A 14,662-nucleotide genomic window follows, 5' to 3' on the forward strand; every position below is an offset into this window, starting at 1 on the left:
ACTGCACTCCGGTCGCTCCAGTTTGCATAACTGATCGTGAGATATGACGATGACAACAAAATTTATCGCTGAATAGATGACTTTTTATAAATCAAAAGCAAGCTCTCTGCTAACTGTCTCATTGAAACATTTGCGTGCCTACTTTTTTTTTTCCTTTTTCTTTTTTTATGTTCAGAACAGAGGACCAGATCTAGCTACTATCAGGGGCAAAAGTAACTGAAACTTTGTCTTACCTACTTTCCTTATATCTTCCCCGACCTCCCCCGTTTCCAAGAACTTCCAGTGTTGTAACCGCGCGGGAGGGGGGGGGGGGGGGGGTTATAGCTGGTTTTCTTATGACGTCACTAAAATTTAAACTACAAAGCTATTGATCTTCCTAAGATGTTACTTTAATGATGTATAAGAGCGGCTGAAAACTAATATTCACACAAATTTTCGTTCCGAATGGGTTCTTGCTTTTGTGATACACTACGCTTGAATCGCTAAGCTTTTGCGTGACGCGGCATTCACATGACGGCCTACGGAGCTGTCATGGTAGTTAAAAAAGTGACTTATTTCGGGGAACTTGGCTATCTGAACAGTTCTTGTCTTAGAAAAAGTATTATTTTCATGCTTTAGAGTTCCTCGAGGGATAAATTCACGCTTTTGTAGCAAAACTCAGTGACGGATGTTTCTGTTGGTTTCCGGCCGCCATGTTGGTGCCCATACGGATGGGCACCAGCATGGCGTCTCCTTACAAATCTCTATAACAGGTAAAAAATTCCTCCGCCGATCTTCAGTGATATCTTGCATAAGAAAAATTGCCGTGACCAGAATCTTGGCGAGAGTCTTTGTATATTTACCTTCTTTCATTTCCCAGATTCTGGACTTAATCTATTGAACGGTTTTGATTTTTATTTTGATCTATTTTGAATGGTGTGACACTGAAAACCAGCAATTGAAGAAAAAGCTGTTTCTCAGTTATCATGGGAAGTACGGATCTCAGTTCGAAAACGTCCGATTTGAAAAAATGTCTCAACACTTTTGTCCCTGAAAGTGGAGTCGCCGCCAGCTATTTCTGAAGTTTTTTTCTGCTTCAAAACTTCCTGTTTTAGGTGTGTCCGCCTTTCTCAACATACTGTCAACTTCGTTAAAATGGATCCATTTGCTCTTAGTCAAAATACCCCGCTCTAACGTCCAATTCTATAGGAAAATCAATTACCCCCACGTTAAATTTCATGCGAAAAACCAATATCGCACGAATCGCGATTCTATATAAAATGGACTCGCATCCTTACCCCACCCCCACCCCCAAATAAACGATGCCAAAGAGACGATGATCTCTTTTCGACGTAAGTGAGGCACTTGAATATGTCGGCGGCAACCTAATTTCCATCAGCAAACCAGAATGAAAAACAGATTGAACAATACTGCTGAAGCCATGTTTCCTCCCTCTTGTTTGGTCTTGTTTTGGTTTCCGCCGATCCCGATCCCAAGATACCTCACGTGCCATGTTTGTGAGCCGCAAAAGACCTGGGCTCTAATTCAACCGGTATTTCATAAGTGATGAATCGCCTTTTTGCTTGGTAGAGTTTGTATCTCAGGTTTTTTACTGTTTTTAGTTGGTATCAAGGGGTGTTTAATGTGTCAAAGATGATGTCTCAGACAGAACTTTTAGCCTGGTCAGAGCCGGACACGAAATTTTTCGCCGATAATCTGCTAGGAGTTGAAGATTGGGGTAAGTTTGTTGCACGCGTCTTTCGATCTGTCGAAAGCAGAATTTCATTACGCTACTACAAATCCACTTTTGGTGGTTTTATTTCACATCAATTCTTTGTAATTTATAGGAGACTCTATTGCTGATGTTAAATTCAACCCAGATGATTTGTTTTTGGGAGGGGAAGACCAAGACTTCGATCTAGAAGTAAGTGTATTAAACTTGTAAAAATTCGCGATTGCTCTAGATCGCGGCAGGCGGTTTAGTGTACGAATCAAGGTTGCGTGAGGCAGCTATGCTTGAACAGTCATTCCCACTTGAAAGATGCCTTGTGCGAATTGTGAAATTGATTTTCCTAATCTTACAAACATGTTATCGAAGTTTTCGGGGAACATTAACTAAAGAAACCTCTTAAAATAAACTAGGAAATGTAAAATTGTTTGTTGTGAGGTCTCTAAACTGGTGAAACTTGAGATCGCGTCGAAGAACTTCCGCAAAACTCGAACTGAGGAAGTTTAATGGCATAAACTTGATACCTCTTTACTGCAGCCCTTTACGATGCTTTGTTTTTGTCATTTTCACCAAGAATAAAAATGTCACAATAAAGGACTTTCTGACAAAAGGAAAGCATTAGCTTTCAACTTGAATACTGAAATTGTTTGGTCGGAATATTTGTCTTCGCTGTTCGCAGTAGCGTCTACGCTTAGGTTAATGTGAAATTTTGGTCTTTTTCCAACAGTTAGGACCAAAAATCTCGTTTATAGGTCACTACAATTTAACACTGTTATATTCTGCGTTGAGATTCATGTGTTGGAACATTGATCATAAAGAACAAAACGCATTGTGAAACCTTAAAATGCAGCTCCTGGACGACGGCGAGCCTTGGGAACTATTTTGATATATTCAATTTATAGCTTTGTGGTGCCAAATGTTGTTCAATTAATTTTCTTGTGCGAAAAGGTTTTTAGATTTCTCTTCTAGTATCATTTTTAAATGTCTACGATTTTTCTTGCAATTTTAATGCAACATGTTCCCGTTGTTTTATTTCTTTACAGCACAAAGATGATCACCTGAACGAATTTTTGTCAAGTCTGGGCGATCCTTCTTCCCCCGTAATTGAAGATTTCGATTTTACTTCGGGTTAGTAATAAATCATTTTTCTCTTAATTGGGATACTGTTTTATGTGATATGAATTTTTTTTCGCATTATTTATTCAGCTCTGTGTTGTTGATTTAAACAGCCGCTTTAAAAAACCTCGTCTGTCACTCAACAGGTGTTTGTATTAAAGAGGAACCTCTTTCTCCATCATCCTCAAATTCTTCTTGTGCTTCCCTGCCCAGTTCACCAGAGAATCAGGTACATGCATGAAGAGTTATTACAGACTGAAGGGTTTCATATATAATTAATTTTTTTTTTGTACAATTTGTATTGCTTGATACAAACTTTTAAGCGTAAGAAATTTAGAGTAGAAATTAATAATATTATTAAGACTTCACACTTTTGATCGATTTTGTGTTTGGCCTTCCCTGTAGTTCTTATGTGGACCATTACTAAGAAAGTGGTTTACAGTTTATGTGCTAAGCTTATTATAAATGTGTGATTTGCTTCAGTTTCTTATAAATGGAGAAAGTTCACCAGTCCATCAGCCTAGTGCAGATTTTGAATTATCGCAAAGCAGCTTACTACCCAGTCCGTTGTGTGTAAAGACAGAAGCAACTCTCACACCTGTTCAATGCAGTGTAAAACAAGAGAAAATACCTTTACAATCATGTGGAGTCAAATCTATTCAACCCATGCCAGTGGCTACAGTTCCTGTGGGCATTCAGAAATCTCCGCTTGGACAACTCAATACTAAGCCTGCTGGAGGTATGTTGTTCATCGTATTTACATGCTGTACATACATACATACACACACTCTACTGTATAAGATGTAAAACAAAGTCAGAGCATGAAATTGTCCATAGCATTGTACACACTGACATGAAAATGTTCATAGAATTACATGCTCTTTGTTTGTTATGGTCAGTTTAAGTTCATCATAATTTGATAAAGGCCTTGCAGCATGCATCTTTCATCTGCTTTTTAAAGTTAAACGCTCGCGGGATATAATGTACAGCCTGAAGTTTGACCACATGTAATGTCTTGAACTAGTCAACTTCTTCCTTGTGCCTTCTTGAATTAAATGAGACTCGTAATACCCCCTTTCCTGTTTCCATGGCTATGTAATATATACATGTGTTACTCTTCAGGTATTCCAGTCTATATCCCTTGTACTGGCTCATTACCAACCAATGGTGTGGTGTCAGTTGTTGTTGGGGTAGGTACATGCAGTAGTGTTCAAATTCTTAATTCTTTAATTATTTTATTTACATTAAAGTACATACAATTTACAGATGTGCAGTAGCTGCTGTTACAATGCAGTAGTTTCCTTTTATCCAAAGACGTTCTTTTAAGGACGTTTGCACGAAAATTTTCCAACATTTTTTTTTTCTGAGACTTTTACCACTGTAACATGAGTTAGTTATGTCAGAAATGTAAAAAAAATGAGGGGTCACTGACTTCGTTTTGGAGAGAAAATGCCCAGAAGAACACCCTAAATCTTAAAAAATAGGGCTTCATAAGTGAATAAGGCCACAGTGTCTGTAAGCTAAAAAATATTGCAATTAGATCTTTGAAGTGAAATGTTCTCTGCCAAATATTGTGTAAGTGGCAGGGCTCGACACTAACTTTTCAACTTACTAGCCAAGTGGCTAGTGACTACTTAGATGTTACTAGCCAAAAACATTTTTTTTACTAGCCAAGCGTTGAGGTTGGCTACCTTATTATATGAAATTTTTGCTACACGTTTATTTTGCGATTTGGGGGTGTGCATATTTCGCTACACTTAAATTCGCGATTTTGCAAAAATTTGTATTTTGAATCACTTTAACTTTGCGTTTTTGAGTAACACAAAATTAATTTTGTTTCCTTGACAACGTTACTTAAACATGTCTTTGAATTTAGTAAACTGACTTTATCGAAGGTACAATAGCGTCAAAAGTAACAAAAACGCAATGGCGGGACTGTATGTCAACAGTAACATAATGTGTCATGTTCCCAACACTTACTTATTTGCGTCACTTTAATTTTATGTTTTTTTTTAAGTCGCGAAAATTTCAGGTAGGTCCAATAACAGCAGAATTACTAGCAAGACTTGAAAGCACAACACAAGCCACTCTCTTTAATACACAATGTTGGTAATTATGCTGTACTTAAACTAGTTTCTAAAAAGTCCCAGTACCCGAAAAGACTTTCAGGACTCTGTCTTTCTCTGAGACTTCCTTGGAAAAATGTCGAGACCCCCAAGACATCACTGTAAAAGACTTCTTCACAGATAGGCACTGTAGAAATGTTTCAAAAGCAAAATAACTATCTGAACAATACTGTAAACTGTTATTGGCAAAATTTGACTGCTAAAAACGGCTGATTTAAATGTCGAAGGAAATAAATCTTTCTTATCTAATTATTTCTGTAGTGGTAAGTTTGTAATATGCATACAACAACCAATCACCCATATATTGTTATGCCAAATTAAAAGTTATCCCTTTACAGTTTCGCACTATTTTGCGCATGAAAAAAATTTTGTAACAAAAAGAGCATTGGTGTGTGCTGTCTTGTTTGTCAAATATTTCTTTCAACAAAATTAACATGTTCACTTCCCCGTTTACGTACCACACAGCGAAAAGTAGACATACGTGCTGAACAGCACATGTCTGGTACCATGATATGTCCACAATGAAATTCTGACATTGTTTCCAAGAAAAGTGTAAATTTTGTGTTTGTCTTCCTTGAAGAAGACAGAAACTAGTTCAGCCAATTTCATTTTGTTGACTAGCCAAAGTGGCTACAAAGTGGCTAGTGGAAATTGAAAACCTACTAGCCAAAACTAAATTTCTACTACTAAGTCTGTGGCTACATGTAGTTGGCTACCGTTAGTGTCAAGCCCTGTAAGTGGACCTATTAAGTGAATTTAGTCAACTGGTGAGGTTCCTTAAGAACAAGTTCGCATTTCGTGACCATAGTTTCACGCACCTTGCAACTGCAAGATTGCAGGATTCAATGCCCTGTGGACAGAAATCTTGAAATTATTTTAACTTCCCACATTGATTTTTTAATTCTTTGTCAAATTATTTTAGAAAAATGTTACTCCTACAATACCCAAAACGGTCAGCGTTGGTGCATCTGGATGCAGCAATAACTCTTCTTCCGAAACTGACGTAAGTTCAATGTAGTTTCCTATGCAGATACATTATAGGGCATTCATTTTCTGGACATTAAATTCAACTTTTGAGTAACTGTATACTATATACTGGCTTCTAATGATACACATAATGGTAAGTCTGTTAATTTAAAACGGTGTTACATGTGTATATCTCATTTGAAGAGAATTTCCTACATTTAGCTAGATGTGGCCTGTATGACACATTTTCCCTGAGATCTGATTGCATACTAGGTCTTGAATTTTACAATTGATGATTATTGCTGTCAGACAACAGTTATTATTTATGTGTATTATTTTTTGTAGGCAAAACTTTTAAAGAGACAGCAGCGAATGATAAAAAATAGAGAGTCTGCCTGCTTATCAAGAAAGAAAAAGAAGGAGGTGAGAGAAATGAGAGCTAAATATACAATAGACCCTGGTTAATATGAATTCCAGTTGATAGACGGGCCTATAATGTCTGGTTTTGTCAACACAATTGTCATATGAATGTAGTTTATATGTGATTGATTGCATTGTAACATAAACTGTCAGATGTTGTACATGTGGGTGGAAAAAAATCTGTCTGGAAAAAGGCATGTTATGAGATATGAAATTGTGGGCTTTAAGTACATGGACAAGGAGGCACTCTAGTTCTTAGGATAACTTTGTATTTTTTGAGATGATGTACAGTGTAAGGCATACATCAATGAAATAATTCAGAGAAGAGGCAACCCAGTTACATTATTTTTCTCAGAAGAATTTCTGGATTTGCTCAGTAAGACAAAATACTGGCGAGGGGTTTTTCTCAGACAGAACATTGTCATTCCAGATATGAATGATTATTAACATCATGTATATTAAATACAGTCCAATCTATAAACAAGTTTACACTGACCAGTGTACAGTGTAGATGTGCAATTTAACATTGACTAACACGCTTGTTTTCTCAACAGTACTTGCAAAGCCTTGAAAGTAAAGTGAAAGAGATTTCAAGTATGAATGAATCATTGAGAGTGCAAAATGAGAGTTTAAAAAGAAGAGTTAATGAACTAGAAGTCGAGGTTGGTACTCACTAAATATTATATTCACTGAATATTTTATTTATCTATTTATTCATTCCTTCCAGTGAGTTCCATCTGTTCTTCTGTCTTTCCTTCTTTCCTTCCTTCCTTCCTTTCATTAATTTATTAAATAAATAATAACTGTAGTCCCAAAGTTCATTTGTAACATTATAAAAAACAAGTGCAAGTGGGGTTTGCAAGTGGGGTACAAACTAGTAAAATCATATGGAGTAACTTTTAAATGCAGTTAAATCTACTTATTTAACTTAGTTAACGACGAGGAGCATGTTGCTCAGTAGTTGGCGTGGCATTGGCATGGCGTTGGTGTTTATTAGCGTTTTTGGTGGCATAATGTGGCATTTGTTTTGTTGCTAGCGTTTGCGTTACTGTAGTAGGCTTGGTGCAGAGTAGTTTCCTGTGCCTCTGGGTCAGTGGTTTATTGTTGCAATTTATGTGTGTGCCTTTACATGTGGTCGTAGTTTTTACTGTGTGTAGTGTGCGGGGTGTCTTGATCAGTTTTAGAGTTTTTTAGTGCTTTCTCCCACCCTCCTCGCCCTTCATTATTATTACCTTATTTTTTATTAATGTATTAGTATGTTTATTGTTTATTTTGTTATTTATTATTATTGTTGTTGTTGTTGTTGTTGTTATTATTGTTTATTATTGTTATTATTTTTATTATTTTCACCACGCTTCTGGCTCTGTGTGACGGATGCTTGGGCTGGGGCTGGGTATGGCGGGCGGGCCTCATGGCTGGGTTGTGGGTAGGGCAGGCTTTTGGGGTGCTCTTGCTACCTGGGTTTGGGGTCGGCAGCTCCAGCCCCCAGGTTCCTGGGCACCCAACCTCCAGGTGCGACTCAGGCGTTAATTTGGCACATTTCCTCCCAGGGCTGACAACTGTTGCTCATTTAATACTACATGACTTTGTATTAGATTAGGAGTAAGAGGCTCATAATCTTTCTCCACAAATTCAAAAACACTGCTTTTACATTTGTACAAGTTCAATTGCACTTGAATGCAGTTCTATAGAAATTCAAGCTGGTGACTGATCAAATCCACACCTGCATACATGTCTGTATCATCCTCTAAATGCCTCAAAAGAACAGGAAAAAATAATTAAGAAAAAATATATAGTTTACAAGCCACAATACAGTTATTACACTTACATCCATGATTGGTACAAGCTGTATGTTCTTATATATCAGAATGTGATTTTTTAAGACTAACAATTTTGTTTTTGTATTTTGAACAGAACACCCTTTTGCGTAGTAAGCACCCAGAGTTGACAAGCACCATAAAGAAATCGACATGTGTTTTAGCTGTTGTTCTGTTTGTAGCTTTGAACATTGGACCTTTCAGGTGAGTACTTACGTAATTGAAACAAGTCAAAAATGTACACCCACTAGTGTACATACATGTATATTTCATAGCATAACGGTTTGTCCTTTCTATTTAAGTGTGCATTGCTACCAACAATATCAGGTGTAAATAACTGCTGCAATAAAAATTATTAAACTAATTTGAAAACTTCTGATGAGACTAGAAAATGTTCTCGAAATGCAGCCATGACAGCTGGGGATACAAATGATTTTTTTCTGATGATGAATGAGGAGACTGGTCATGTACTTTAATTTATTAACAACAATTTGGCTGAGTTTTGAAGAAACCTTTAAATACTTTCATGTTGCGATGTACAGTGCAGTACAAGTTTTCAGGCTTTTGGATGCTAGTGGAAATTCCATTTTCTATTTAGATGCACTATTACAAGTAGTTCATGTACATGTGTCTGATGCTCCCGTTATCAGGGTAAACTCCTAGGATTAATATTTGCACTTCCCTGCCTGACCTCCCACATATTCATAAACATGGGAGGTGCACATTGTAAACTTGACTTGTGCCAATTTTTCAACCAAACAGAAGTTAAACCAAAATTATCAATCATGACCCGCTCATGCTCTCTACATGGACATGTATGTACTTTGAGTTTTGATTGGCTTGCTGGATTGTCTGGGTCCTCTGTGACCAGATTTTGTTGTATGACATTCTATCAAGATCAATAAATAAGGACACTGTCTGTCATGATAGTACATATATGCCTTTTTCTTATGTAACTTTTTGGACTATAGCACTCTGAAGGAGCAGTGGAAACTAAACCGACCAGATTTACTACCCAGCTCTATGATTCACCATGGAAGAGCACTTCTGAATTATCAAGGAGACGAGGATGGTAGCAACATTGATAAACCACTTGTGTTTGGTCCAGCTGTCAATAAATTCCATGACAGACAGACAGTCACCAAGGTGGACCCGAGTATGCTAAACACTTCACAGAAGAAGTCATCACCGTTGAAAAGTAGAAATGCTGAGAGGAGGGACTTAATGGTGATAAAGAACAAGTGGGACTTCCTTGGTGATTCAAGACAGAAGAGAAGGAATCTCAAAAGGAAGGAAAGGAACCTTAAGTCAAGAAGAAAGATTGAAAGTAAACAACAGAATGGAACACTAGATGATCAGTTTTACTGCCCAAGTTATTTTAACAAGACAGAAGCTACAAGGTATTTGACCAGAAAGAAATATTATAAAATCATAATAGTCCAACTGGCCTGCAATAGGCTGTGTAGAAAATAGTGACATCACAATGAAAGAAATAGGAAATGAACTTAAACATTACAGTAAGTTCTTAGAATTTTATTTTTCACTTCATTATATACAAAATTAAATTTCCATATTTGAAAAAGATGCAATTTTGTCTTAGCTTTTGCATAAAGAAATGGACATCCATCTGTTTTTTTGGTTTGGTCTTTTTTATATGTTTGTCTTTTTAAACCTGTCCTTTTACAACTGAGCCCCTCTTGAAGTACATTTCTGGAAAGCAGCAAGGGGTTGAAACAGTGACATCCATGGGGCTGGTGAAGTGATGGCAAACAACAAGACTTAGGTTAAAATTTTAACAATGACTTGTATACCTTCCAACATTGCGACACATGAAAAGGTTTGAAATTCAGTATGGGACATGAAAACATGCCAACCCCCCTCTCTCCAACAGGGCCTTGTAACTGCTCTGCTGGTCATGATTTCAAAACCTTCCAAATTTGCAACACAAAAAGGTTTCAAATATAAACAGGGGAGACATGCATACATAACGACCCCCCTCTCAGTCCCCAAAATGGCCTTGTAACTGCTCTACTGGTCATGATTTCCATCTCTTTCCCAGAATTAATGAAGCTCTGGAAGGTTGGGTGAAGAGATATGAGAATCAACAGATTTTGAAACAGAGAAAACAAGGACGGAGGCAGACCAAGGTTTGATTTCACAATACTATAATAGATCTACCTATAATAATATACATTCTTTATTCATCATTTGTGTGACAAATGTAGCCATATATGGTGGCAGCAGTACTGAGTTTCTGTAGTTTACTGTATTTCTACAAACCTACATGTAACCAAAGAAGGCTCTATTCTTTATAGCATACTCAAGTTCCATGTATAATGTTCATGTAAACTGAGCTAATGGTTAGCACAGTGGACTCAGGATTGAGTTAGGTCTGGGTACAAGTCCTGGCTGGGGGTCATTGTGTTGTATTCTTGGCCAATACACTTTACTTTCTCAGTGCTTCTTTCCACCCAGGTGTATAAATGGGTACCACCGAACTTAATGCTGGCGGTAACCCTGTAATGGACTAGCATCCCATCCAGGGGGAGTAGAAACACTCCCAGTTGCCTCATGCTACAGAAACTGGGATAGGCTGCAGCAGTATTTGGCCACTCAGTATGATACAGACTTGTAAAACTGATTTAACTCCAATGTTTCAAATAATGTTGTGACTGAAAACTAGATTCTTCTTAGATGCCTGTTATAGAAGTACATGAGAAACATTTGGTAGAGTGTTAATGTTGATCAAAAGCCATTTATTAAATCTCAGATGGAATCTGCTATCAAAGAGCTTGCCAGACTGGCATCAAACTGTTCAGCAGATGTCAAGAGGAAAATCAACAGGTTAGTCCAGCATCATGTCACATTGTAACATACATGTCGATAGCAAAGCTGCGCTATCAAACTCGTTGTACCACACATTACTTCAGTTAAGTGAAATTCCCTTTGCCATCCCATCATGGTTTTATTCGCACATCGTCGTCTTCGTCGTTGCCGCCGCTGCCGCCGCCATCATCATCATCATCATCATTTATTATGATGTGCTTGGAAAGTTAGTACAGAGAGCAGGAAAGAAGTTAAGAGTTGCCCTCACCTGCGAGCAACTCTTCAGTTTCTTCCATGCTCTCCAACCTCACTTAACTTGATGATGCATGCTAAAACATGAATTAATTGTCAAGTGGTATGTTATCTACAGCTCAGGTAAACAGCAAAGTGGCTCTCGTTTGTCGATGTAACTATTGGGGATATTGCATGGCTGTGAGGAGATACAAAATATTTTTCGACACAAGAAGACCAATTTTGTTTCTCCAAGTGGCCGTGAGATGTTCTATTTGTTACATAAACACTAATGAAATACCAAGCCATTTCACTTTTGCTGCGAAAAGCATGATATGTAACCATAGCAATCGTGATCTTTTCACATGTGAAGATATCATATTTTGGCCCAAAAGCTCATCTGGTATTTCATTGGTGTTTATGCAATAAGAATACATAAGCAACGGCTCCATTTCTTCCACCAAACTTTTTGTTGTACACGTAGCTTTTCGTAACCTCCAGTCTCATTGAAATAAGATTATAACAGTTACCTCATCTAAAACATACTAAATGTATTAAATAAACTAAAAATGCTATAATATTTATATTTATTTAGAGAAATAAAGATGTTTTTGTTATTGTTGAACATTGTTGTTGATGTAACACTCTACTTGCACGTGCTTACCTGGATCTTCCTTCACGCTGGTTCTGTAGACCCATCAAGTTATGTCAAGGAAGATCCGCCTTCCTTGAGATGCTCAAAGTGTATTAAACAGTGTATTGCTAATGGCTTAACATCAACTTACTATTCTTTTGTTGGTTTAGGCATAAGTTTTCACGAAAGCACAATCCAGCCTCCAAAAACGCAGTACAGTTATTCCAAAGAGAAGATAAGTAAGTTATCTTTATCTGAAACACGTTTACAAGAATAAACTGCATTTTAAACTTTCGACTATTGGTTTGTGATGTCTGCCAGTTTAGTATAGCGATAGCAATGTTGAAATACAGGTATTGTTATTAGGCTGGCTGGTTATAACGCAATATTGTAGTGAAGGTAGTGGGGCGGGGTGAATGCCAGGAATGTGAATGCCACAACTATTTGTTTCCCAGAAGGTGAAGTGTCCTAGACTTAACCACAAAGCTTTAATGTATGGCAGTGTTGTGTTTTCCCTTTTATTTGAAAAAGTTGGGTGCAGTGTAACTGAAAGATGCTTTTATACGTTATCAGGTTCAAGACGTTTGAGGAAGAAATTAACAAGAAATCAGACACGTTGTACATTGTGTCTTTCCGAGGGGTAAGTTCCCATGCCTATTCTTCTTGTCTTTGTCAGATTTAGGTCAGTGAAGTGAACTAAGTGCTTATCTGTTGGTTTATTCAGGACCATCTGGTGTTCCCTGCCACTGAATACAACGCAACGCAAAGGCCCAAGATGTCTTTTATGATAATGGCGCCTCCTAACAGTAAGTTGGAGTTTTTACTAACTCAGTATTAAGTAGCATAGTAAATGGTTTGAACCCAGGAGTATCAGTAGTTCGTATAGTGTGATCAACAACAACAGTCACCAACAACAGTTCTTTTCAGAACTACACTCACCCGGACGATCACACTATACGAACTCAGTATTAAGTATTAAGCTTTTTGGAAGTACACTGTAAGTTGGGAAAGTTAATAGGGTTAATGGCAATTCAAGGTTTTGATTTCCGCTGACTTAAAAGTCGTCTCTGTGTTATCCAATCGCGCAACGTCCAGATTTTGGATGTTCGACACAAGCCACTGAATTACTTTGTGTCAGGCCTTCCTGCGCTACCCCGCTTTCCCCTCCCTCGATCACTTAGGAAGGTGTGATGTTCAGTTTAGATCTAAGAATACATTATTGTGCAATTCCATGCAATACATGATGCAATACATGGATGTTCAACTACACGCCTCTAGCTAAACAGTGTGGCATTTTCCTTTGTTTTCCATTCAATCAGGAACGGAATGGCAGCAAGATGACAACAGAGACAAAGACTTGGTTACCATGATGCAGATCGACTGTCAAGTCATGGACACCAAGTTTGTGACTATCAAGAAGTCAAGCATTCCCGTGCCCTCTACAGACAGTCCACATTTTAGCACCCCAGCATCAGTTTCTGTCCCGCAGGATTACAGCGCACCGGCTGGGAACACGTTTGTGAAACCCGCCAAATAAAACACCCCAAGTGTCTTACGTGAAAGAACGCGAAAAGGAAGAAATAAATCGTTTTGTTTTCGAGGGCAGCAAGAAGTAAAGCAATGCCCATCGATTCAATTACGGGTCAAATCATAGTTCAAAAATTGCAATTTGTGGACCCCAAAAAAGAAATTAACTAATAATATAATAAAAGGTAAATGTTTTATGCCATTTTCACTCAAAGTGTTTACTGCATGATGTACCATGACATAAGATTTGTTACTCACCAGACGAAAAGTGTTCTCCATGTCCCACCTTCCTTACGCGCCATACATATTTACCAAGTGGAAGAAATTTTTTGCCGAAGGCAATCTGTAGCTTTGTACAGTTTTTTTATCGCTGCGTTTTAAGTTGCACAGAGTGTTTGGCGTTAAATGACGTAGTTCACCGTTGAATAAAGTAGACCTTGTGAAATCTGTTGAGTACTAATTACTGACTGCTGTCATTTCAACTAATGGTTCAACGACATTACCTGTTTAACGAGACTTTTGTAATGTATTTGTGCAATAAAAATGAACGGAGTACGTCACAGCGGATTTATTCTTGTATTTTAGATTGGTACTCGGTCTCCGTTGCTGCTGTTGAATGGTGTTACGCAATGCTTCTCAGGAAATCTGTCTGATGGCTCAACAGCGGCGAAGGCGGCTGTAGATGAGCTGCTATGTTCTCCTTACCACAGTCACCTATGTTGGCATCAGTCTTCTTGGGCGAGTTCTCAGTTTAAAACATGATATAATGACATATAAATGATATTGTCGCTCAAAATATTATAGAAGCGCGCGCCTCGATTATTAATTAATTTTGAAAATTATCCAAATTAATTCTCAATTTGGATAGTGTCTAAACTAAGAATTGATTTTGACAGTTCCGTGGGCAGTATAATTAACAGGTAACACGACTACATCCTAGTGCAATTTGGAAAAAATTGAATTCACAACAACCCTCAATTTGACTCGGTCCGCGGAGTCCAGAATTTTTTTCATCCAATTATTTACAAATTGGATGGTATGTAGCCACATTACGCATACAAATCTACTCGTCATTCGTAGTTGAATCCGAAGATGAGGTTTGTACAGGGTGTGACACTTTCTGTTACGTATATCGCCTCTTGAAGCGTGACACATCAAATTACAGTTAGTACAGTAATACATACGGGGCCTCCCCATGATACAGTTTGCGTGTAAACGTTACTTGCGTTATGTCCCGGTTGTTACGAGCGCCTCCTGAAGATGTAGATTTTGTTCTGTATGACGTTAAATC

At 37.8% G+C, this 14,662-nt stretch overlaps 1 protein-coding gene across 1 annotated transcript; it reads left to right on the top strand.

The window, feature by feature from the left end:
* Positions 1 to 1,525: 1,525 nt before the first annotated feature.
* On the top strand, positions 1,526 to 13,931 carry LOC110055906 (cyclic AMP-dependent transcription factor ATF-6 alpha-like). Its single transcript, XM_089275037.1, has 17 exons — positions 1,526 to 1,717; positions 1,827 to 1,903; positions 2,752 to 2,836; positions 2,971 to 3,053; positions 3,308 to 3,563; positions 3,947 to 4,014; positions 5,873 to 5,953; positions 6,262 to 6,339; positions 6,891 to 6,998; positions 8,251 to 8,357; positions 9,125 to 9,553; positions 10,213 to 10,300; positions 10,924 to 10,997; positions 12,015 to 12,083; positions 12,418 to 12,484; positions 12,569 to 12,650; positions 13,164 to 13,931. Exons 1-17 carry the CDS (start codon positions 1,633 to 1,635, stop codon positions 13,379 to 13,381), a joined length of 2,055 nt encoding a protein of 684 aa, XP_089131163.1. The 5' UTR covers positions 1,526 to 1,632; the 3' UTR covers positions 13,382 to 13,931.
* Positions 13,932 to 14,662: the final 731 nt, after the last annotated feature.

This window comes from Orbicella faveolata, unplaced genomic scaffold (genome assembly GCF_042242905.1).
Source record: "Orbicella faveolata isolate gen_17 unplaced genomic scaffold, um_ofav_v1 contig_36, whole genome shotgun sequence".
NCBI classification, from domain to species: Eukaryota; Metazoa; Cnidaria; class Anthozoa; order Scleractinia; family Merulinidae; genus Orbicella; species Orbicella faveolata.